Raw genomic sequence first — 24,479 nt, forward strand, 5'->3', positions numbered from 1 at the left:
GTCAGAGTCCTTCGACTGCAGCACAAGAGGTGTGCACGTAAGTAAATGACCTTGCGTCAGTTGCTGGGGTGGTGAGGAAAGGGGGGCTGTGTGCTGGCTCTTAAATACCTCTACCAGGAAGAGAATCTGAGCGGAAATTATGTGGGTCTCTTCTTTGACCAGAGCAATTCACATGGCCACTGACTTCTAGATATCATGGACTTATATTTCTTCTTTAGCTTGAATCCAATTAGGAATGCACTTTGGTGAATAATGAATAATGACTAGCACAGAAATTTAGGCCACTTACAAATAAGATACTCCTAGTTTTCAGTAGACAACCGTTCATGTCACATTACTTGTCTATCCTTCAGGTATATAATGAAGGTCAAAGCCATAACAGAAGATGTGGAATCAAAATGAGGTCACAAAGTAGAAAGGTACATACAAATTTGAGGTGTTATGAATATTAATTCACTGGGATCTTTATTAAGTATTTTAATATATGTAAAGAGCTTAGGGGTGCCTGGGTGGCTCAGTTGGTTAAGTGTCTGCCTTCAGCTCAGGTAGTGATCCCAGGGTGCTAGGATCACACCCCTCATTGGACTCCCTGCTCATCGGGGAGTCTGCTTCTCCCTCTCCCTCTGCCTGCCGCTCCCCCTGCTTGTGTTCTTTCTCTTGCTCTCTCTCTCTCAAATAAATAAAATATTTAAAAAAAAGCAAAACTTGATCTTTAAAAAAAATAAAGGGCTTAGAATTTTCCCTGGTATATCATAAGTATCTAATCAATAGTACCAATTGCTCTTATCATTGTTACAAAATGGTGCTCTATAGAAAAAAATTAGATTATCAGTAACCCTCTTAGAGAGAGGCTTTTTCTGAAAATCCCAGGAGAACTCACCATAACACTATTTATGTGGCATGGATCATCACAAAGACAAAGAAAACATTACAGTAAAGCAGAAATGAAATATCAGTGAATGGGATTTTTCCATAAACATTGATTGTGTGTCACCTTTGGAAATAAAGCTCCTTGGATTGAATATTTCCTTTAAAACATTTTGAATTAGGTATAGTGCCCTTGAAAGTTACGGACAAATGGAACATTTGCTTTGATCTGACATAAAGGAGATAGGTACATTTAAATACAGCCCTACTCTCCGTTTCAGTCCACAGAACTCTGAGCCGATTGTCAGTTAAAGTCAGCTACACTGAAGACAGATTTTTATAAGAGAGAAACACATAAGATTAATTAAATAAAGTAATATAAACAATGAAGATGTTTGGTGTGTCTGCTTATGGGCATAACTGCATAAACTAATTAGATCAGTTCCCAATTATAACGTAAGGTATTATTTATAATAAATCAGAGCCAGGGTTTTCATTATGAATGAATTGAATTGGATCCCTCAGGCTCAAGCACTTGGTAACCATGATATCTCTCTATTCCTTGACGTTTTCAACCTCCTTACATCTCAGTGTCCTCATCTTACTATGAATAAAATATTCCTCATAATCTAATAACTTCATAGGGTTATGAGGAAACTTAATCTCCTTAAGTCTCCATCTCCTCTTCTGTACCACGTACAAAATAATCTCCGTAATGTAATAACTTCATAGGGTTATTAAATGATAATCTTCAAAGATTAAATGATAACCTTATGAAATGTGTTGAGAATGGTATCTGGCGCACAGATGAGCCGCGATACAGTAACAATTATCATTATTAAATCTAGAACTGACATTCAGCATCCATTAAATTTTCAAACAGAAACTCATGTTCCAGCTATCTATTGCTGGGTAACAAACCACCCTGCAGTAGGGTGGCTTAAAATAATGATATCTTATTATATCTTACCCAGATTTGGTGGGTCAGGAATTTGGGCAGGGCTTAGCTGAGGAAATAATTGGCTCTAAATGATGTAAATTGTTGTGTCAGCACTCAGTGGTATTCAGTTGTCAGGTGGACTGGTCTAGAGCTTCTAAGACGGCTTGACTCACATGACTACCTTGGAGGAGATGACTAGAAGGCCATGCTCAGCTGAGAGTGTCACCTACCACGCCAAGAGGCCATGAGGCCCCTCTACCATGGTGGTCATGTTGTACTTGGACCGTTGACTGCTTCTGTAAGAATGTTTCATCAGACAGGAACTGTCTCCCTGTTACTCCCATTGTGTCCAATTGATAAAACCTGTCACAGAATCTGCCCACTTTCAAGGGGACAGAAAATCCACCTGTCTGTGGGAGGAATGAGTATCTTTAATACATTACACAGCACACAGTAGGTTCCTTGTATTGTAATGAAAGCAGCATATCACTCTATATATGGGTTATGTAATGTAACATGCGGTATACTTGAGTTAGAGCTTAGTGGATATGGAGCTTTACATATGGAGCTTAGCAACACATATTCCATCTGTGCACTTGCATGTTATAGTAGATCCTTCCTCACATGTAACATGAACTACTGTATTTTTCAGTATTGTTCCAATATTCATGAAGTTGATATTCCAAAGCAGATGTCAGAAAACTTTTCCTGTTAAAGGCTAGATAGTAAATATTTTTTTTCTGAATTTATATTCAATTTTTTTTTATTCTTATGTTAATCCCCACACATTACATCATTAGTTTTAGATGAAGTGTTCCATGATTCATTGTTTGTGCATAACACCCAGTGCTCCATGCAGAATGTGCCCTCCTCAATACCCACCACCAGGCTAACCCATTCTCCCACCCCCCTCCCCTCTAGAACCCTGTTTGTTTTTCAGAGTCCATCATCTCTCATGGTTCGTCTACCCCTCCGATTTCCCCCACTTCATTCTTCCCCTCCCGCTACCTTCTTCTTCTTTTTTTTTTCTTAACATATATTGCATTATTTGTTTCAGAGGTACAGATCTGAGATTCAACAGTCTTGCATAATTCACAGCGCTTACCAGAGCACATACCCTCCCCAGGGTCTATCACCCAGTCACCCCGTCCCTCCCACCCCACCCCCCACTCCAACAACACTTAGTTTGTTTCCTGCGATTAAGAATTCCTCATATCAGTGAGATCATATGATACATGTCTTTCTCTGTTTGACTTATTTCACTCAACATAATACCCTCCAGTTCCATCCATGTCGTTGCAAATGGCAAGATCTCATTCCTTTTGATGGCTGCATAATATTCCATTGTATATATATACCACTTCTCTTTATCCATTCATCTGTCGATGGACATCTTGGCTCTTTCCACAGTTTGGCTATTGTGGACATTGCTGCTATAAACATCGGGGTGCACGTACCCCTTCGGATCCCTACTTTTGTATCTTTGGGGTAAATACCCAGTAGTGCAATTGCTGGATCATATGGTAGCTCTATTTTCAACTTTTTGAGGAACCTCCATACAGTTTTCCAGAGTGGCTGCACCAGCTTGCATTCCCAACAACAGTGTAGGAGGGTTCCCCTTTCTCCGCATCCCCGCCAACATCTGTCCTCTCCTGACTTCTTAATTTTAGCCATTCTAACTGGTGTGAGGTGGTATCTCATTGAGGTTTTGATTTGGATTTCCCTGATGCCAAGTGATATTGAGCACTTTTTCATGTGTCTGTTGGCCATTTGGATGTCTTCTTTGGAAAAATATCTGTTCATGTCTTCTGACCATTTCTTGATTGGATTCTTTGTTCTTTGGGTGTTGAGTTTGATGAGTTCTTTATAGATTTTGGATACTAGCCCTTTATCTGCTATGTCATTTGCAAATATCTTCTCCCATTCTGTCGGTTGTCTTTTGGTTTTGTTGACTGTTCCCTTTGCTTTGCAAAAGCTTTTTATCTTGATGAAGTCACAATAGTTCATTTTTGCCCTTGCTTCCCTTGCCTTTGGCGATGTTTCTAGGAAGAAGTTGCTTCGGCTGAGGTCAAAGAGGTTGCTGCCTGTGTTCTCCTTTAGGATGTTGATGGACTCCTGTCTAACATTGAGGTCTTTCAACCATTTGGAGTCTATTTTTGTGTGTGGTGTAAGGAAATGGTCCAGTTTCATTCTTCTGCATGTGGCTATCCAATTTTCCCAACACCATTTGTTGAAGAGACTGTCTTTGTTCCATTGGACATTCTTTCCGGCTTTGTCGAAGATTAGTTGACCATAGAGTTGAGGGTCCATTTCTGGGCTCTCTATTCTGTTTCATTGATCTATGTGTCTGTTTTTGTGCCAGTACCATGCTGTCTTGATGATGACAGCTTTGTAATAGAGCTTGAAGTCCGGAATTGTGATGCCACCGGCTTTGCTTTTCTTTTTCAACATTCCTCTGGCTATGCAGGGTCTTTTCTGGTTCCATACAAATTTTAGGATTATTTGTTCCATTTCTTTGAAAAAAGTGGATGGTATTTTGATGGGGATTGCATTGAATGTGTAGATTGCTCTAGGTAGCATTGACATCTTCACAATATTTGTTCTTCCAATCCATGAGCATGGAACATTTTTCCATTTCTTTGTGTCTTCCTCAATTTCTTTCATGAGTATTTTATAGTTTTCTGAGTACAGATCCTTTGTCTCTTTGGTTAGATTTATTCCTAGGTATCTTATGGTTTTGGGTGCAATTGTAAATGGGATCGACTCCTTAATTTCTCTTTCTTCTGTCTTGTTGTTGGTGTATAGGAATGCCACCGACTTCTGTGCATTGATTTTCTATCCTACCACTTTACTGAATTCCTGTATGAGTTCTAGCAGTTTTGGGGTGGAGTCTTTTGGGTTTTCCACATAAAGTATCATATCATCTGCAAAGAGTGAGAGTTTGACTTCTTCTTTGCCAATTTGGATGTCTTTGATTTCTTTTTGTTGTCTGATTGCTGTGGCTAGGACTTCCAATACTATGTTGAATAGCAGTGGTGATAGTGGACATCCCTGCCGCGTTCCTGACCTTAGGGGGAAAGCTCTCAGTTTTTCCCCATTGAGAATAATATTTGCTGTAGGTTTTTCATAGATGGCTTTTATGATATTGAGGTTTGTACCCTCTATCCCTATACTCTGAAGAGTTTTGATCAAGAAAGGATGCTGTACTTTGTCAAAAGCTTTTTCTGCATCTATTGAGAGGATCATATGATTCTTGTTCTTTCTTTTGTTAATGTATTGTATCACATTGATTGATTTGCGGATGTTGAACCAACCTTGCAGCCCAGGGATACATCCCACTTGGTCATGGTGAATAATCCTTTTAATGTACTGTTGGATCCTATTGGCTAGTATTTTGGTGAGAATTTTTGCATCCATGTTCATCAGGGATATTGGTCTGTAATTCTCCTTTTTGATGGGGTCTTTGTCTGGTTTTGGGATCAAGGTAATGCTGGCCTCATAAAATGAGTTTGGAAGTTTTCCTTCCGTTTCTATTTTTTGGAACAGTTTCAGAAGAATAGGTATTATTTCTTCTTGAAATGTTTGGTAGAATTCCCCTGGGAAGCCATCTGGCCCTGGGCTTTTGTTTTTTGGGAGATTTTGGATGACTGCTTTAATTTCCTTAGTGGTTATAGGTCTGTTCAGGTTTTCTATTTCATCCTGGTTCAGTTTTGGTAGTTGATACATCTCTAGGAATGCATCCATCTCTTCCAGGTTATCTAATTTGCTGGCATAGAGTTGCTCATAATATGTTCTTATAATTGTTTGTATTTCTTTGGTGTTGGTTGTGATCTCTCCTCTTTCATTCATGATTTTGTTGATTTGGGTCATTTCTCTTTTCTTTTGGTAAGTCTGGCCAGGAGTTTATCAATCTTGTTAATTCTTTCAAAGAACCAGCTCCTAGTTTCGTTGATCTGTTCTACTGTTCTTTTAGTTTCTATTTCATTGATTTTGGCTCTGATCTTTATTATTTCTCTTCTCCTGCTGGGTTTAGGCTTTATTTGCTGTTCTTTCTCCAGCTCCTTTAGGTGTAGGGTTAGGTTGTGTACTTGAGACCTTTCTTGTTTCTTGAGAAAGGCTTGTATTGCTATATACTTTCCTCTTAGGACTGCCTTTGCTGCATACCAAAGATTTTGAACAGTTGTGTTTTCATTTTCATTGGTTTCCATGTATTTTTTTTAATTCTTCTTTAATTTCCTGGTTGGCCCATTCATTCTTCAGTAGGATGCTCTTTAGCCTCCATGTATTTGAGTTCTTTCCAACTTTCCTCTTGTGATTGAGTTCTAGTTTCAAAGCATTATGGTCTGAAAATAGGCAGGGAATGACCCCAATCTTTTGGTACCGGTTGAGACTTGATTTATGACCTAGGATGTGATCTATTCTGGAGAATGTTCCATGGGCACTAGAGAAGAATGTGTATTCCGTTGCTTTGGGGTGGAATGTTCTGAATAGGTCTGTGAAGTCCATTTGGTCCAGTGTGTCATTTAAAGTCTTTATTTCCTTGTTGATCTTTTGCTTAGACGCTCTGTCCATTTCAGTGAGGGGGATGTTAAAGTCCCCCACTATTATTGTATTGTTGTCGATGTGTTTCTTTGCTTTTGTTATTAATTGCCTTATATAATTGGCTGCTCCCATGTTAGGGGCATAGATATTTACAATTGTTAGATCTTCTTGTTGGATAGATCCTTTAAGTAGGATATAGTGTCCTTCCTCATCTCTTATTGCACTCTTTGGTTTAAAATCTAATTTGTCTGATATGAGGATTGCCACCCCAGCTTTCTTTTGGTGTCCATTAGCATGGTAAATGGTTTTCCACCCCCTCACTTTCAATCTGGGGGTGTCTTTGGTTCTAAAATGAGTCTCTTGCAGACAGCATATCAATGGGTCTTCTTTTTTAATCCCATCTGTTAGCCTGTGTCTTTTGACTGGGGCATTTAGCCCATTTACATTCAGGGTAACTATTGAAAGATAGGAATTTAGTGCCATTGTATTGCCTGTAAGGTGACTGTTACTGTATATTGTCTGTGTTCCTTTCTGGTCTATGTTGCTTTTAGGCTCTCTCTTTGCTTAGAGGACCCCTTTCAAGATTTCCTGTAGGGCTGGTTTTGTGTTTGCAAATTCCTTTAGTTTTTGTTTGTCCTGGAAGCTTTTTATCTCTCCTTCAATTTTCAATGACAGCCTAGCTGGATAGAGTATTCTTGGCTGCATATTTTTCTCATTTAGTGCTCTGAATATATCCTGCCAGTCCTTTCTGGCCTGCCAGGTCTCTGCGGATAGGTCTGTTGACAATCTAATGTTTCTACCCTTGTAGGTTACATATCTCTTCTCCCAAGCTGCTTTCAGGATTTTCTCTTTGTCTATGAGACTCGTAAGTTTTACTATTAGATGTCGGGGTGTTGACCTATTTTTATTGATTTTGAGAGGGGTTCTCTGTGCTTCCTGGATTTTCATGCCTGTTTCTTTCCCCAAATTAGGGAAGTTCTCTGCTATAATTTGGTCCATTATACCTTCTGCCCCTCTCTCTCTTTCTTCTTCTTCTGGGATCCCAATTATTCTAATGTTGTTTCGTCTTATGGTATCGCTTATCTCTCGAATTCTGCCCTCGTGATCCAGTAGTTGTTTATCTCTCTTTTCCTCAGCTTCTTTATTTTCCATCATTTCATCTTCTTTATTACTGATTCTCTCTTTTGCCTCATTTATTCTAGCACTTAGCGCCCCCATTTTTGATTGCACCTCATTAATAGCCTTTTTGATTTCTACTTGGTTGGATTTTAGCTCTTTTACTTCTCCAGAAAGGGTTTCTCTAATAACTTCCATATTTTTTTCAAGCCCACCTAGTATCTTTAAAGTGATGATTCTGAACTCTAGATCGGACATCATACTAATGTCCGTATTGAGTAGGTCCCTGGCAGTCGGTACTACCTCTTGTTCTTTTGGTTGAGGTGATTTTTTCCATCTTGTCATTTTGTGCAGAGGAGAATAGATTAATGAGAGAACAAAATGCTAGCAGAGTAACCACGTCCCCAGAAAATATACTCTAAACAAATCAGAAAAGACCTGAAGCAGTGGGATAAGAAAGGGAAAGAGAGAAAAAAGAAAAAGAAAAAAAAGAAAAAGATAAAGATAAAGATAAAAACAAAAACAAACAAAACAAAACAACAACAATAAAAAAACCAGAATGTGATCAAATATGATCAGGCTGGTATATAGATCAGTGCCACACACTAGATTTGGGGTGTATTTTGGTCTTTTAGAAGAAAGTGCCTCCCAAAATTTTAAAGAAAGAAAAACTTATATATGTACAAAAATAAGGGTTGATATGATGAAGGGATGGAATATGACTGTAAAGATGTAAATTATAAAAAATTTTATGAAAGGAATTGATAAGAAGTTGTTTGAAAAAAGAAAGAAGAGGATTTAAAAAAAGAAAAAAGAGAAAGAAAAGAAAAAGGGAGAGGATGTGATCAGGCAGGGGATTAGAAAACACCATATACTAGAGATTTAGGGTATATTTTAATCTGTTAGAAGAAACTATCTCAAAATTTTAAAGAGAGAACAACTTATATATATAAGCCAAAAATATGGGTAACTACTATGAACGGATAGAATATGACTCTAAAAATGAAAAATAATTTTTTTTTTTTAAAAAGGGATTGATAAGATGTTGGTTGAAAAAGGGAAAAAGAAAAATTGAAAAAGAAAAAAAAAAGACAGTTAAAAAAAATTAACTTTGAAAGACTTAAGAATCATGGTGAAAAAGCCATGAATTCTATGTCCAGTATTCCCCTAGCGCTGGAGTTCTGCCGTTCTCATTGTTCGGTAAACTTGGCCTTGGCTGGCTGTTCTCGCTGATCTTCTGGGGAGGGGCCTGTTGCCGTGGTTTCCAAATGTCTCTGCCGGAGGCGGAATTGCCCCCCCCTTGCCCCCTCCCGGCTAAGTAATCTGCTCGGGTTTGCTCTCCGGGGCTTTTGTTCCCTGCGAGCTTTCCGTACAGCTTTGGAGGCGGAGAGTGAAAATGGCGGCCTCCCAATCTCCTCCCCAGAGGAGCTGAGAACTCGGGGCCCCGCTCCTCAGTGAGCCCCCAGAGAAAAGCCGTCAGTCACTCCCGTCTCCCCGGTCTCCAGCCACACTCCGTGCTCACCCGGCCTGTGACCGCGCGTTTCTATCTCTGGCCCCCGACCCCGGGTGGAGTCTCCAAACCCAGCAGATCCCTGCGGTGCACTCCCGCGCGGCTCCTCCCGGGGGAGGAAGGTGAGTCTCCCCGGATCTGCCGCTTGTTGGGTCCCTGCTGGAGGAGCAGGGGCCCGACTGGGCCGCGGATCCCGGTTTATGGCCACCCCGAGCTGAGAGCCCGCGCCTGGGCTCCGCCTCTGCAGCCGGCTTCCCTGCTCCAATACCTGGGAGCTCTGCCACACTCCGGCACCCCCGGTCTTTCTGTGACCCTGAGGGTCCTGAGACCACACTGTCCCGGAGGGTTCCACCCCCCGCTTAGCCACCAGAGTGACGTCCCTCGGCGGAGCAGACTTTGAAAAGTTCCGATTTTGTGCTCCGCGGCTCTATCACTTGCCAGAAGCGGCTGACGGAGGCCCCTCCCCCGCCGTCTATCCTCCCGAATATCGCCTCGGATTCACTTCTCCGCACGTCCTACCTTCCAGAAAGTGGTCGCTTTTCTGATGAGAGAGTTGTTGCTCTTCTTTTCTTCGATCTCCTGTTGGGTTTGTAGGTGTTCAGAATGGTTTGATCCCTATCCAGCTGAATTCCTGAGAGGAGACGAAATCCAGGTCTCCTACTCCTCCGCCATCTTGCTCCGCCCTAGATAGTAAATATTTTAGGCTTTGCTGACCATATCCTGTCCTGGTCCTCTATTCTTTTTTCTTTGTTTTTAACAACCCTTTAAATGTGTAAAAACAAACAAACAAAAACAAAAGAAAAACAACACCAAAACATTCATGGCTCAGGAGGCCATACAAAAATAAGCCAAGGGCCAGATTTGGCATGTAGGCTATAGTTTGTTGACCTCTGAACAAATGAAGAGCAGTGCAAGTGTAAACGAGTGGAATTCTAAGCTATGAACGTGACTACAAAACAGAAAGGAAGATCCTACAAAATCTAAGACATTTGACCCTAAGTCCTTAGGAGAGCATTAGGAGTAGTAGAGTAAAAATAACTTTTATTAAGAATTTAATTTGTTCCTGGTAGTGTTAGGTTCTCTTATAAAATTATCATATTTACTACCCATAACAGCCCTAAAGGTGATGTATTATTCCCATTATGTACATAGAATTAAAATATGAACTAGCTTTTTAAAAGCAAGGATTTGGATTTTACAAAATTTAACACAGGGTCTTATATAAAATAGAATTTAAATATATACTGGATGGATTGAATTAAATGATAAAAACATAGGGTCTCAGGGAGATTTATCAAAATCACATAGGTCCAAAAGGAAGATCTTGGAATTCGAAGCCAGTTTCTTTGATTCCCAATTCTGCACCCATCTTTTTCTACCACATTGCCATTTTAGCAACTTCTAGCACCAACAGAGTAGTCCAATATTTATTTGTCATAGCAATATATTTACTATCCTTAGGAAAACATCATTCAGCAGTATTTGTTTATAAATTACGTTGTGTAAAGTATTAACATTTATTTAATTTAGCAGAATTTAATGTGTGATTTTGGAGAATCTTTGATGCCCATGTTTTACTCATTATAACCACTCTCTATCTGTGCCCTTAATTGTTACACACAAGGAGAGAATCAGGTTTTGTAGGGCCTAAAGTTTATATAATTTGGTTGACCTTTTTTAAGAAAAAGAATATGAAACATGATAGAAAAATAGCTACAAAACAACTACTTAAAATCATAAAAAAAAAGGTTACAAGAAACTTCACATTTAAAAAATCCTATTAAAAAAAACAAGCATCACAATGTCTTTCCCAATTGACACATAATTCTTACTTTTTTGAACTTTGGTATGAACAACTTCTGAAAAAAAGATATATAGAACCAATCTGAAATTAAGACATATAGAAAAGCAATTGGAGTTAGTGTCTTAAAGCATTGCACCATATCAAATTTTATCATTTTGTAAATACAACATATTTGACTTATTAATGAATAGTCACTGAAACACTAGTTTTTTTTGTTTGTTTGTTTTGTTTTGTTTTTAAGGTATCTTTACTGCTTTGGTGGATATAGGGTGTCATTTTATGTTGAAGTGCCAGACTATCAGAAAAAGATGTGTCAAACGTGCTAACTCCAATATACAGGGATGCAAAAGTCACCCACCACACATACACACACACAAACTTTGCAGTATTACTATATATCTGTGCCCTCAAACACAGGTATGCTGATAAATTCTGTATTTACACAATATCTGTTTAGAAATTGCACACACAACTCAAACGGATAGTGTGTTTTTAAGTGAATCTCTTGGTTTATCAACTAATTCCTGACCAAAGGGTATTTTCGTTTTGATGAGACATGGGTGAGAAGCACATTCTTCACTTGGGATTTTACATGTTCAATGCAGGTTTCCCTGCTATCCAAAAGTAGTGTGTTCTTTCTGAAAATTTTCAGAAGCTGGAAAGGCAGAAAGGGAAGAAACAATTACCACTAATTTATATGGAAATTGCTTTGAATGTTCCCAGCCTCAAAAAATAAACTCTCTCAGGCTTTTCTGATACTTTAGGACATGTCTCACTAGAGGGTGCACAAAATAAACGGAGATAAAGCACAGATGCTCAGAGAAAGGGTTCAAAGCTATGGCAGCTTGAGGCTGAGATGCCGAGGGTAGTTCCTGGGGAAGGAGGTTGGTGGCGCCACTCTCACATGCTGCCTCTATAAAGGCTTGCGGCAAAACAAACGCTCAACTCAATTTTCTTTTTGCTTTCTTTTGTAAAGGCAAAAATCCTCTTTGGATTTCCTTCAGCTAGCAGAAACAAGGGCCAATGTAGGTCTTTCATAAAAGCACAGTGGTGTAACTGGAACTTTCAAAAAGTGGGGATAACTGCAATTGGAAGAACTTTCTACAGACTTGTTTCTGGCTCCACACACTTCAGCCTCAATTCCAGTTCACCACCTGTATACCTCCAGGAACCCACACTGGGGAATATTCCATCACTGTAGAATCTCTGTCACTACCCCTTTGTGCCAATACAGTGGATGTTGAGCAAAATCTTGGAAGCCTTGGTTGTCAGCAATAGCTTAGCTATGACTGAGAAAGACTGAATCCACAAAAATAGATCTTAACACACTCAAATTAAATGTATCCCCATCTGAACTTTCCCTTAACTACTATGTATCCCCATTTGAATTTCCCTTAACTAGATCCCCAACATGCTTGGGACTCTCTAACACCGTTTAAACAAAAAGTGTGATAAAGGAAAATGGAGTGGAGGGGAGCAGTGTTCTTAACCTATTGCACTTAAAATTCTGACTATTGCAAATTTCAAAACCATGTGGCTGTGCAAACACATTACTGCTTTCCCCTCACGCCAAGGTCTCGGAAGAGGTTGATCAAGTGAGAGCCCTGAAAGCTTAAGCTTCATTAGGATCACATTAAGTCTGCCCATGAAAGTAATTCAGAAACTGAAGAGCACTGACCAGGACACCTAAAGAGAGTAACTTTCGGTTGTTGAGGGTGATATTGGCTTATAGACCTTTGGAAAGTACTATTTTATAGGGCAAAACAAAACAGAAACTGGAGCACTCCCTTAGTTTCGGTCCTACATTTTTAAGTTTACCCTGTTTTTCTCTCATCCTCTTTCCTATGTTTTAAATAAATCTGTTTGACAAGAAAGATAGAAGCAAAGCTTCCCCTTTGTTAGTTGAAAAGGGAAACTTTATATCAGATGTAACCAAATAGGCAGGGGTAGGTACTATCTCTTCCCTCCAAATAAGCCCACATGATCAGGCTGTGATCCGAAGAGAAACAAGGAAACACTCTTCAAACAGAAAGATCTAGTAAACCTTTCAGTGCTGAATTCAGACGCATACTATTGATGATATACATTGTTACTAATCGTGTCTGTTAGCTTCATAATGCATCAAAACACTTAACATTTTATACATAAGTTAGCTGAATTAAAAGCTTCTATTTACATCCTTATAGTGGGTCTTTATCCAGTTCATTTTGGAGCCTGTTTATGCAGCCGAACAGGATATAATAACCATAAATACACAGAACAGTTATTATCTTTCCATCTCACTGCAAGTCAACAGTACTTTATCAAAAGTCCTGTTCAAAGTGTTAAACTCTACACCAGTTACTAGAAAAAATAAACCATAAAATTATGTTTGCTAATATTAAAAATCACCAGATACAAATTTATACAGCTTTATGAAGAGCTTGTCTTGCTGATGGAACTGTATTTCCACTTGTGGCTAAATAGCACAACTACTAATTCGTGGAGTTTACAGTTGAAACCTATATTGTCTTCTTTGTAAGCCTTTCAATCAGACTTGCTTGAATAATGCATCAAATAAGTGCTCAAATGGCATTGAAAACACCACTAGTTTCTAAAGTCAGTGTTGGTCTGAAGTTTTTTGACAGGCTCCAGGTATTGGTCCTAGATCAGGTTAATAATCAGCTTGACTGATGAAGTTGAACAATGATTCTTTTCAGGCATTTATGTTCCCTTTGGAAGTGACCTTAATGCTTCTCCTCACAATTGCCCAGATCTAGTCAATGGCCTCATCTAGCCACAAGGGGGCCGAGAAGTGCAATATTACTCCAGGTCCAGAAGTCAGAAATATTTGGGGAAATGTCCAGTGATTACCATGTAAGGATCAGCATCTAGCACTGGAAAATCCATTGCTGTTAGAGTAGTCAGTCAAATTTATTAAATGACTTACTCTAGATACATTTCATATTATGAATTTCCTAAGTGCAATGGGTTAAATTTGATTGAATAATGAACATTTTCTACCACCTCGCATTGGTAATTAACATAAGACGTGACCTAGTTAGCATAGGTCAATACAGTCAGGGGCTAAAACTTATAAAGCTAATTCATAATTTCCAGTCATTCTTAGTACAAGCAAGGTCATTTATTTGAGTATTATACTCATACAAGCCATTATAATGAGATTTCCCCCCAAAATCCTCAATACATTATCTAGCTTAGAGGTCATTATTCACAGCAGCATTTGACATATCCTGCCATGGTAGTAAAGAAATGCCAAATGTCTCAAGTGCATGCTGCAAAGGGCATTGGAATGTTCAATTTTACCACAGATAGTGACAGAGAAGAGCTTCAGATGACCACAAATAATAGGATGTACTGTTCTGACCTACCACTGTATTTTCTCCCAAGCTTAGATTCTTGTGAATGTATAAAAATTAATGTAAAGTTGGGAAAAAAATCATAAATTATCTTGAAAAGACAATGTGTTTGCCAGTTATCATAACTGACTAGATCTTAATTTACATATAACATAAACTATGCTGTGTTGCATATGTTTTGGCATTTAAAACTTAAGAAATTGACAAAAATCAACCATTAATCTGTGCTTAAAAAGTGAAAATCATTTCTCTTAAGTGGCATTTTAAAAATTAAAACATTCTATTTAATAGACAAATCATATAGCCTATGAATTAATACTTAGATAAACACTTAAAAATTACTTTCTTGAGTTTTTTATTCTTTGTGAACTGAATTTTTATACTGTCCTTTTAGAAATGTTTTATAGTTATCCAATAGATAGTATAAATCCACTTAGTTTACTTCTTATGTTGTCTCTTATCAATACACTGTAATACTGTGTATGGCTTTGCATAACATGATTGCATGATTTATACAGCACAACTGATTTCTATTTCTTGGCTGGAGACCAATTAAATAACCACTGAGGCAAGCAGTTATTACCTGCTTAAAAGGAAATCTGTGGTTTCCTTATTTAAACTGCTGAGTTTTAATGTCCATCAAAAAGTCCGTTATTGCAATGAATAATTTAGCTTTCTCAGTCTGCTACTCATTTTAATACTACAAGCATGGATTTAAGGCTGCAAAATCTGCCCAAAGTTTCTCACAGGCCCAAGAATCAGAACCATACTTGCTATAAGACAATGGTGTTGCAGTTATAGTTTACTGTTGATATATGTTTAAGGGGCACTAATCTCTAATAATTACTTGGAAACGGAAGACTACAGAATCAACTTTATCAAAAGTAGTTGGAGAAACGATTGATCATAAAGGCCTGGAAAACATGCATATGCACGTGTGAACGGATATAGAGGACCCCTTTTAAAAAGACTAAAGGTCAATGGATTTGGAGATCTAGGGGTGTCATTTCCTCTGTTTGTCCCTTGGTGGAGTTCTTGAGTCACTTTCTCCCTTCCCGTCAAACTGCTTTATATTTCTTTCCAGAACTGGCTATCGTGTTTACTGTATTTAACCTTTTTCTTGTACTATCGTGAATACAGCGTCTATAATAAATGAAAGCCCCCCCCGCCCCGAGATCTTATCTCCGGCACCTACTTCTTTGTATTCTTACCCATAAACTTTTGTTGTCCTTGTTACTTCCCTTCCTGTGTTTTTGAGGCTTAAACTACATCACGGACCCTGAGTGCTATTTTTCAGCTCAGTCACTGAAATTTCTTAACTGCAAAGCAGTTTTAAGATGGCAGGGTTAGGAGGTAAATTTAAAACAACAACAAACAACCACCGATTATGGTAAATATAGATAGGGCAGGATATTTGGCATAGAAAAAAAAAGGAATCATTGGCCAAGTTTTGATTAAATGTTTATTAGAACGGGATAACATTTTTATTTTAATCGATTGTATTTCTTATATCTTGGTTTCAAGGGGTCATTTTTCTTTATATTCTTAAAAAAAAAAGACATATTTTAATCGATTGCATTTTTTATATCTTGGTTTCAAGGGGTCATTTTTCTTTATATTCTTAAAAAAAAAACAAAAACAAACAAAAAAAAGAGACAATACACAAATCCCCAACACTTCAACCTTCTCTCACATACTTTGCTTCATGCGAGCGATGACGTGCCATCACTCTGATCAACTCAGGCTTTCGGCAACTGATTTCGTTTTCTCTCTTCAGTTCTGGCCGCCAAAGCAGCCGCGGCAGCGGGCTCTTTAATTTACTGCAGCCGGTTGCACTTCCGATCCCATTTCCTTCTGAAACCTTGCCTCTCAGGTTGAGAAGATAAATGCTGCCTCGAGTCTGAGAAGCCGGGCGGGGTTTGCGGGTGGGCGCGAATCCGGGTATCATATTCCCGTGGTGAGACCTGGAACCGGGGGAATTAAGTCCCCTAGGTCCATTTCACGAAACTGCCGAGCACTTGTGACACTGGCTCTAAGACTGCGGAAATGGGGTGGGGGTGGGGGAAACAGCTTCTCGCCTCCATTCATCCTCCGCGCCCTCGGGAGGCTGGAGTTGGAGGGTCAGTCCCCGGACAGGAGGCGGAAGAGGACTGGGAGCTCCAACCGCGGCCAGGGCGCCCCGGGGGCTCCTCGCGCCTCGCCCACACCCCCACCGCGCCTACTCCGCTCCGCTGCCCGAGAACCGCGCTGCTGGGCAAAGCAGCCGGCCGTTGGCCGCTCCCGCAGAGAGGTCGGAGGCGGGGACCGGTGGGGGAGGGTGGAAAGCCGGGGCGCTTCACGGCCCCGGTTGTCTGGCATGCTGTTCTCCCTGCCGCACACGTCGGACCCGTTTCCCACGCTGGCTTGGCTCGGCGGCGGAGTTGGTCGGGATGAGTAGGGAGGGCAGACTGGAGCCTACCTCCCGCTCGCAATGAGGAAACCGCTCACTGTGAAGGGCGCGCACACACCAGCCCCGTCATCTGGGAAGAAATGTGCGGCGCTCTGGGGAAAAGCCTCCCACTCTTTCGCCCCTCGCTACTGTGCGCCTGGAGATTGCGCGCCGGAGCGGTGGGCGAACGTTTGAAGATGCTCAGGGGCTTGTTCAAGTTTATGGTCTGGCGAGGGAAGAGTGAGTGTACAACGTCTGTGCCCACGCGGCTGCCAGAAGTTTGCAAAATCTTAGGAAAGGCCGTTAGGGGAGTGAGTGCACTGCACCATATTGCCGCGCATCGGAATGCACGGGCGCAAGGCCGCGGAGCAGAAAAGGCTTCCCTCTTTCACCTTGGACCCTGGAAAAAAAGGGGGGGACCGGGTGTCGTGGGAGGCAAGAATTCTGATAAACCAGAGTTTTCCAAACATAAGGGGATTTAGCACTACAGCCACTTAGCGGGCCAAGGAAACGCTGCGGCGCCCGCCCCCGCCCCCCGGCTCCAGACTGCGGCGGTGTGCACTGAGTCTGCGCGCGGGGTTTTTCTCGCTGATGCTGCAGATACAGAGCGGAGAGGCTCGGGAGGCGGCGGGCTTGGGGAATGTGGGGGTGGCCGGGTTCCTGGCCTGGCCGGGGAGGAGAAGCGGCTACACCCTGAGTGCAGCTGCTTTAGCAGACTGGAAAATGCTCGCCCGCTCCCTGGCCCTTTCATCCTCCGCGCCTCCATGATCCCCTATAGGGAGACCTTGGAAATCTCAGCCACCTCTCCCCCATTTCTGCTGCCTGCGCCCGCCCAAACAACCGCGCGCTACATCTGCTTGTAGACTTTATTGGTGTTTGTCTTGTTTAAATCATTTTGCCTCCGCACACAGGTCTCGTAAAGGCAGAATAGCCACTCTGGACGGATTTCTTTCTTTTTTCTTCTTTTCATCTTAAATTTTCCTTTAAGGGGAGGCCCTTCGATGCCTATAGATTGGGCAGACGAGCTGAGGGCCCACCAAATCCCAGCAGCAGCCTCTTTGCTCTCTTGAGATGGTAAGATTGTCCCCAAATACCTCCTGCCCGCCTCAGCCCACTTAATCCTGGCGGGACCCCTTAGCCACTGAAATAAATGAAGAGCAAACGGCTACAGTTTTAAAAAAACACAAGCACAACTGAGATCTGATGAGGCGGGCTGAGTGGCTGTGATTGAAAACTGGGGAAGCCTCGCGTGGGGGAATACCACGTACGATCGAGTGGCACAAAGTCAGAAGAAGGAGAGAAACGGAACTAGGGACACTTCGGTACACAAAGTTGCCATTAAAGTTTATTTCCCTTTTATCCAGATAGGTGACGCTACACTTTGCCAGTTACTAAAGGCTGCAGGTTTCTGCTCAGAAAATAACACCGAGGCTTCCAACATGTGTTTATTCCCCAGGCGCGCGCGCGCACACACACACACACACACACACGGTCTACCCCCGTAAGCAAGCACGATAACAGGAATGCCAAGCATTTAAACAAAGACAGGCACCACCCCAACCCCCAACCCCAGCCCTCCGAAGTCTGCACTCCCAAAAAAGGATTCCTCTCTGGCTCTCTCTGGAGTTTGATGTTCTCTCTCTCTCTCTCTCTCTCTTTTTTTTTTAACCACTGCAGCCCATCATGGTTTCTCAGAACACCAACGTGGCTCCCTGGGCGCACGCAGGATCCCCTAAGCCACCCTTAGCCATGCCCTAACCAAGATGCTAAATCGCGAAACGGAGACACTTCGGGGTGGGGTGGGGGGGGGGCATCGTCTGAGAAGGGGGAGGAAAAAAAAAAGAAAGAAACCTTTCCTGACACCAATTCAGTGTTCTCACACACGCACTCGGTATTAGTCAGGGAGAGGAGGAAATTTACCAGCCCCAGGGACGGAAAGCAAGTCCCCCGACCGGACTGTGGCTGCGCTCACTGGGGAGAGGGGGAAAGGCTTTGGCTTAAAGGGGACGGGGACTGGCTGGATTGTGCACACAAGGAGTGGCCCCCGGTGCTGAAGCGGGGCTTTCCGGAGCGGGCCGGCTGGTTGGTACTCCCTTCTGCCTTCCTCCCCCCAACCCTCCTCCCTCCCTCTCCGCGAGTGTGTAGTTTCCGCGGCTAGGCTGCTACCGCCGCCGCCGCCGCCACAAGCAGCAGCAGCTTCAGGGACGAGCTTGAGCCGCAAGCCAGCCAGCGAGCTCCCAGCAGCAGCCACCACTTTGGGCAAACTTGCGGGTTTCCGGCTCGCGGCTAGCGAGCGGGAGCTTCCTATTTGCCATTCAGCGTCTTTGAGCCTTGGCAGTCCAAGGGGCGGCGAGCGCGCCCGCACCAGACTCTCCCAGACGCAAAAGGGGACGAGACAACTGCGGAATTCACCCGCCGTGCCAGGGCACTTCCGAGGCAACAACCGACTGGCACTTTTTCTCCCCTTGGCAAACTGGATTTTTTTTTTTTTTCTTTTTCTTTTTAAGCTACTTGGCAGCTGTCTCTGACTCCACCTCCCGCTCACCCCTCCCCAGCGCCTTTGGCTTTTCTTCGGAAATCCGGACAGAATTGGGCATCTTTGTTAATTGCCGTTGGGGGAGCCCGGCCGGGGGCTTTCGCCAGGCCAACGTCGCCTGAGCACCGAGCCTGGTTTGCTCACCTTTGAACTGCAAAGGGATCAAGTTCAGCTTGAGTTGGCAGCATTGGGACTGGGAGGAAGGAGAGGGAGCGTGCAGGAGAGAGAGTGGGAGCAGGGGAAAGGGGAAAGGAGAGGAGGGAGGAGAGAGGAGGAGGGAGGAGAGAGAGGGAGGGAGGGGAGGGATCGAGAGAGAGCGGGGAGAGAGCCTGCAATCTCCTCCCTGAATCGCGCACAGCGCTGCAGATCCCAGTGCTCGGAATTGCGGGCCGAATGCAGGTGAGGAAAGGCACGGACTCTGCGGCTGCGAACCCAAACTTGGGCACCGCGCGGTGCGCACGGCTGGCTCAGCCTTCGCCCCCGCGGGCGAACGGCTGCTGCGGTTTCAGGCGGCGGCTTCGTGACTAATGACCTTGCGCAGAGTTGTTAAGAAAAAAAGAGAAACCCGAGCTCTTGGGAGTGAGAAGGGACTGACTCTCTGGGCGTCTCTGAAGATGGCTCGGGCTGCTCTTCGGCGCGCGGGGGGGACCCGGACGCGGACCGCTGTGTGACGCGAGTGGTCTCCACTGCACGGTGCCCGGAGCGACCTGCCAGGGATTCTTCATTCGCGATCTGTTGACTGGCTCCCCCGCTGCCAGAGCGGAGTCAGAGTTCAGACTGGCTTGTTGCTGGCCCCAGCGCCTCGTGCAGGAAGCAACTCACGTTTGCCTGGGCAGCCGGAGCAGAAGCTGGGTCTGGAGTGAGTGGCTGCAACGTGGATTGGACTCAACTCGAGTAGCAGCGAAGACGAACGGGGTTGGCAGGCGGGGGAGGCTGCAGGCTTGTTCCCCGCCGCTTCCCGGCTCCACCGCCCGCCTGCCGGAGCGGTTCCGGCCCCATCCGACAGAGCGGGGACGGGAGCTCGGGATCCTCCGCCCGCTGCGGGGATGACTTTGGGGGGGCGCCGAGCCCGCGGCGCGCAGTGTCCCGTGAACTGTGAGTACTGCGACTGAACGGCGGCCGGCGAGCGGGCGATTAGCACCCATTGCATGAATTATGGAACAATAACTTTCAGAAGAAGCAGAAGGAGAAAAAAGAAGAAGAAGAAGGATTTATCGCTGGTCCCCCGGCCGACTCCGCACGGTGCTCTTGCCCCCCCCCCCTCCTTTCCCGGAGAGAGAAGAAGGTTGTGAGGAGGGCAGGCGGTCGGCCCCCTAGGAGGGGGGCGCCGAGGGGGCTGTGCTTAGAAGGAGCAGTAGCAGCAGCAGCAGGAGAAGATGCTGAGGATGCGGACCGCGGGATGGGCGCGGGGCTGGTGCCTGGGCTGCTGTCTCCTCCTGCCGCTCTCGCTCAGCCTGGCGGCCGCCAAGCAGCTGCTCCGATACCGGCTGGCCGAGGAGGGCCCAGCGGACGTCCGCATCGGCAACGTCGCCTCGGACTTGGGCATCGTGACCGGCTCGGGTGAGGTGACTTTCAGCCTCGAGTCGGGCTCGGAGTACCTGAAGATCGACAACCTCACCGGCGAGCTGAGCACGAGCGAGCGGCGCATCGACCGCGAGAAGCTGCCCCAGTGTCAGATGATCTTCGACGAGAACGAGTGCTTTCTGGACTTCGAAGTGTCGGTGATCGGGCCCTCGCAGAGCTGGGTGGACCTGTTCGAGGGCCGGGTCATCGTACTCGATATCAACGACAACACGCCCACCTTCCCGTCACCCGTGCTCACGCTCACGGTGGAGGAGAACAGGCCGGTGGGCACGCTCTACCTGCTACCCACCGCCACTGACCGTGACTTCGGCCGCAACGGCATCGAGCGCTACGAGCTGCTCCAGGAGCCCGGGGGCGGGGGCGGCGGCGGCGGCGGCGGCGAGGGCCGGCGTGCTGGGCCCGCCGACAGCGCCCCCTACCCCGGGGGCGGCGGGAACGGCGGCTCGAGGAGGCGGCCGGACGCACCAGAGGGCGGCGGCGGGACCAACGCCGGTGGCCGCAGCGGCGTGTTCGAACTGCAGGTGGCCGACACCCCGGATGGCGAGAAGCAGCCACAGCTGATCGTGAAGGGGGCGCTGGATCGGGAACAACGCGACTCCTACGAGCTGACCCTGCGGGTGCGCGACGGTGGCGACCCGCCTCGCTCCTCGCAGGCCATCCTGAGGGTGCTCATCACCGACGTGAACGACAACAGTCCCCGTTTCGAGAAGAGCGTGTACGAAGCTGACCTGGCCGAGAATAGCGCCCCAGGGACTCCCATCCTGCAGCTGCGTGCCGCCGACCTGGACGTGGGGGTCAACGGACAGATCGAGTATGTGTTCGGAGCGGCTACCGAATCCGTGCGGCGGCTGCTGCGCCTGGACGAGACGTCCGGCTGGCTCAGTGTCCTGCACCGTATCGACCGCGAGGAGGTGAACCAGCTGCGCTTCACCGTCATGGCCCGCGACCGCGGGCAGCCCCCCAAGACCGACAAGGCCACGGTGGTCCTCAACATCAAGGACGAGAACGATAACGTTCCGTCCATTGAAATCCGCAAGATCGGGCGTATCCCACTCAAGGATGGGGTGGCCAACGTGGCCGAGGATGTTCTGGTCGACACCCCCATTGCTCTGGTACAGGTGTCCGACCGAGACCAAGGCGAGAATGGGGTAGTCACCTGCACCGTGGTGGGTGACGTGCCCTTCCAGCTCAAGCCGGCCAGCGACACAGAGGGCGACCAGAACAAGAAAAAGTACTTTCTGCACACCTCGGCCCCTTTGGACTATGAGACCACCCGGGAATTCAACGTGGTCATTGTGGCGGTGGACTCGGGCAGCCCCAGCCTCTCCAGCAACAACTCCCTGGTTGTCAAGGTAGGAGACACCAATGACAACCCGCCGGTCTTCGGCCAGTCCGTGGTGGAGGTTTACTTTCCAGAGAACAACATCCCTGGGGAGAGGGTGGCCACGGTGCTGGCGACAGACGCGGACAGTGGGAAAAATGCAGAGATTGCCTACTCTCTGGATTCCTCCGTGATGGGGATCTTTGCCATCGATCCTGATTCTGGGGACATCCTTGTCAATACGGTGCTGGACCGAGAGCAGACAGACAGGTATGAGTTTAAAGTTAATGCCAAAGACAAAGGCATCCCGGTGCTGCAGGGCAGCACCACGGTGATTGTGCAGGTGGCTGACAAGAATGACAATGACCCTAAGTTTATGCAGGACGTCTTTACCTTTTATGTGAAAGAAAACTTGCAGCCCAACAGCCCGGTGGGGATGGTCACGGTGATGGATGCAGACAAGGGGCGCAATGCGGAGATGAGCCTCTACATAGAGGAAAACAGTAACATTTTTTCCATTGAAAACGACACAGGGACCATTTACTCCACAATGTCTTTTGACCGGGAACATCAGACCACATACACCTTCAGAGTCAAGGCTGTGGATGGGGGGGATCCTCCCAGATCAGCCACAGCCACAGTCTCTCTCTTTGTGATGGATGAGAATGACAATGCTCCCACAGTTACCCTTCCCAGAAACATTTCCTACACTTTACTGCCACCTTCAAGTAATGTCAGGACAGTAGTAGCTACAGTGTTGGCAAGGGACAGTGATGAGGGCATCAATGCAGACCTTAACTACAGCATTGTGGGAGGGAATCCCTTCAAGCTGTTTGAGATTGATTCCACCAGTGGTGTGGTTTCCTTAGTGGGAAAACTCACCCAAAAGCATTATGGCTTGCACAGGTTGGTGGTGCAAGTGAATGACAGTGGACAGCCTTCCCAGTCCACCACGACTCTGGTGCATGTGTTTGTCAATGAAAGTGTTTCCAATGCAACTGTGATTGACTCCCAGATAGCCAGAAGTTTGCACACCCCACTCACCCAGGACATAGCTGGTGACCCAAGTTATGAAATTAGCAAACAGAGACTCAGTATTGTCATTGGGGTGGTTGCTGGAATTATGACAGTGATTCTCATCATCTTAATTGTAGTGATGGCAAGGTACTGCCGGTCCAAAAATAAAAATGGCTATGAAGCTGGCAAAAAAGATCATGAAGACTTTTTTACACCCCAGCAGCACGACAAATCTAAAAAGCCTAAAAAGGACAAGAAAAACAAAAAGTCTAAGCAGCCTCTCTACAGCAGCATTGTCACTGTAGAAGCTTCTAAGCCAAATGGACAGAGGTATGATAGCGTCAATGAGAAGCTGTCAGACAGCCCAAGCATGGGGCGATACCGATCCGTTAATGGGGGGCCCGGCAGTCCTGACCTGGCCAGGCATTACAAATCTAGTTCTCCGTTGCCTACTGTCCAGCTTCACCCCCAGTCACCAACTGCAGGAAAAAAACACCAGGCCGTACAAGATCTACCACCAGCCAACACATTTGTGGGAGCAGGAGACAACATTTCAATTGGATCAGATCACTGCTCTGAATACAGCTGTCAAACCAATAACAAGTACAGCAAACAGGTAAGATGTGTTCCAAATATATTTAAATATCCCACACAAGGCTAAGAACTCGGAGGCAGAGCATCTTCTGTGAAGTGTTGTTTTCTCTCTTTTAAGCTATTATTTAAAAATTTAATGGCAGTAATTTAATGTTAATTCATGTATCATTAATTGAATACAGGCCATCTACGCAAGGTGCACTGTTGCATTTTGCAAGTTACCAAACCAGTGTTTACTAAGCTACCTCAGAACATATTCCAAGTAGGCAGTACTTCATACTGGACAGTACTAATTCATCCTACATTTTCTGTTTTCAAGATAAATATGTATATATTGTTTGGGTGGTTAGTTTTGACCTGAAATTATTTTGTTTTGTGGCTACTGAGTGGGTAATTACATCCAGGGAGAAAATTTCTAAAGTTACTACTGGTGCCTCTGCAAATTGGACACTATAAAAGTTTTAACTGTGTTAATGTATTATGTAGGATTTTACAGATCATGGAGGCTGGCTCATGCAAATACAGTACCAAGTCTGAGATACTTAAATACTGACTACTTTGACATAACTGTTGGTTTAAAAATATTTAATGATATGCAAATATCATGCAAAACTACACTTTTTAAAATTTTATTTTGTTATGTTAATCACCATACATTACATCATTAGTTTTTGATGTAGTGTGCCATGATTCATTGTTTGTGTATACGTTTTTAATACTTCTGTGTCTGTAACAAACTTCTGTGAGGCTTTGCAGTTAGCACTTGCATTCTTCATGTTTGGTATTAAAAGTTTATAAGCAAAAGTAAAGTACATGACCCTTTTATTATTTAAGCCAAGCAACAGAAATGTTCTTGTTTGA

General features: G+C 44.7%; 1 protein-coding gene across 16 annotated transcripts in view; it reads left to right on the forward strand.

Annotated features, from left to right (window-relative positions):
- Window positions 1–18,411: 18,411 nt before the first annotated feature.
- The window catches only part of PCDH7 (protocadherin 7), a 417,735-nt gene continuing 411,667 nt past the window's right edge, over window positions 18,412–24,479 (forward strand). For 8 of the 16 annotated variants that reach the window (XM_045881347.3, XM_045881348.3, XM_054508972.2 and 5 more), the window contains exon 1: window positions 18,414–23,640. In XM_045881347.3, the coding sequence (XP_045737303.1) occupies window positions 20,479–23,640 (3,162 nt within the window). In that variant the 5' untranslated portion in view covers window positions 18,414–20,478. Of the gene's footprint in view, window positions 23,641–24,479 lie in introns of all 16 variants that reach the window. The other 8 variants (XM_045881344.3, XM_045881346.3, XM_054508971.2 and 5 more) reach the window with 6 other exon arrangements.

The sequence above is a fragment of the Mirounga angustirostris genome, unplaced genomic scaffold, assembly GCF_029215605.1.
Source record: "Mirounga angustirostris isolate CCGP_5_RB_7025 unplaced genomic scaffold, mMirAng1.0.hap1 SCAF_2, whole genome shotgun sequence".
Lineage (NCBI taxonomy): Eukaryota > Metazoa > Chordata > Mammalia > Carnivora > Phocidae > Mirounga > Mirounga angustirostris.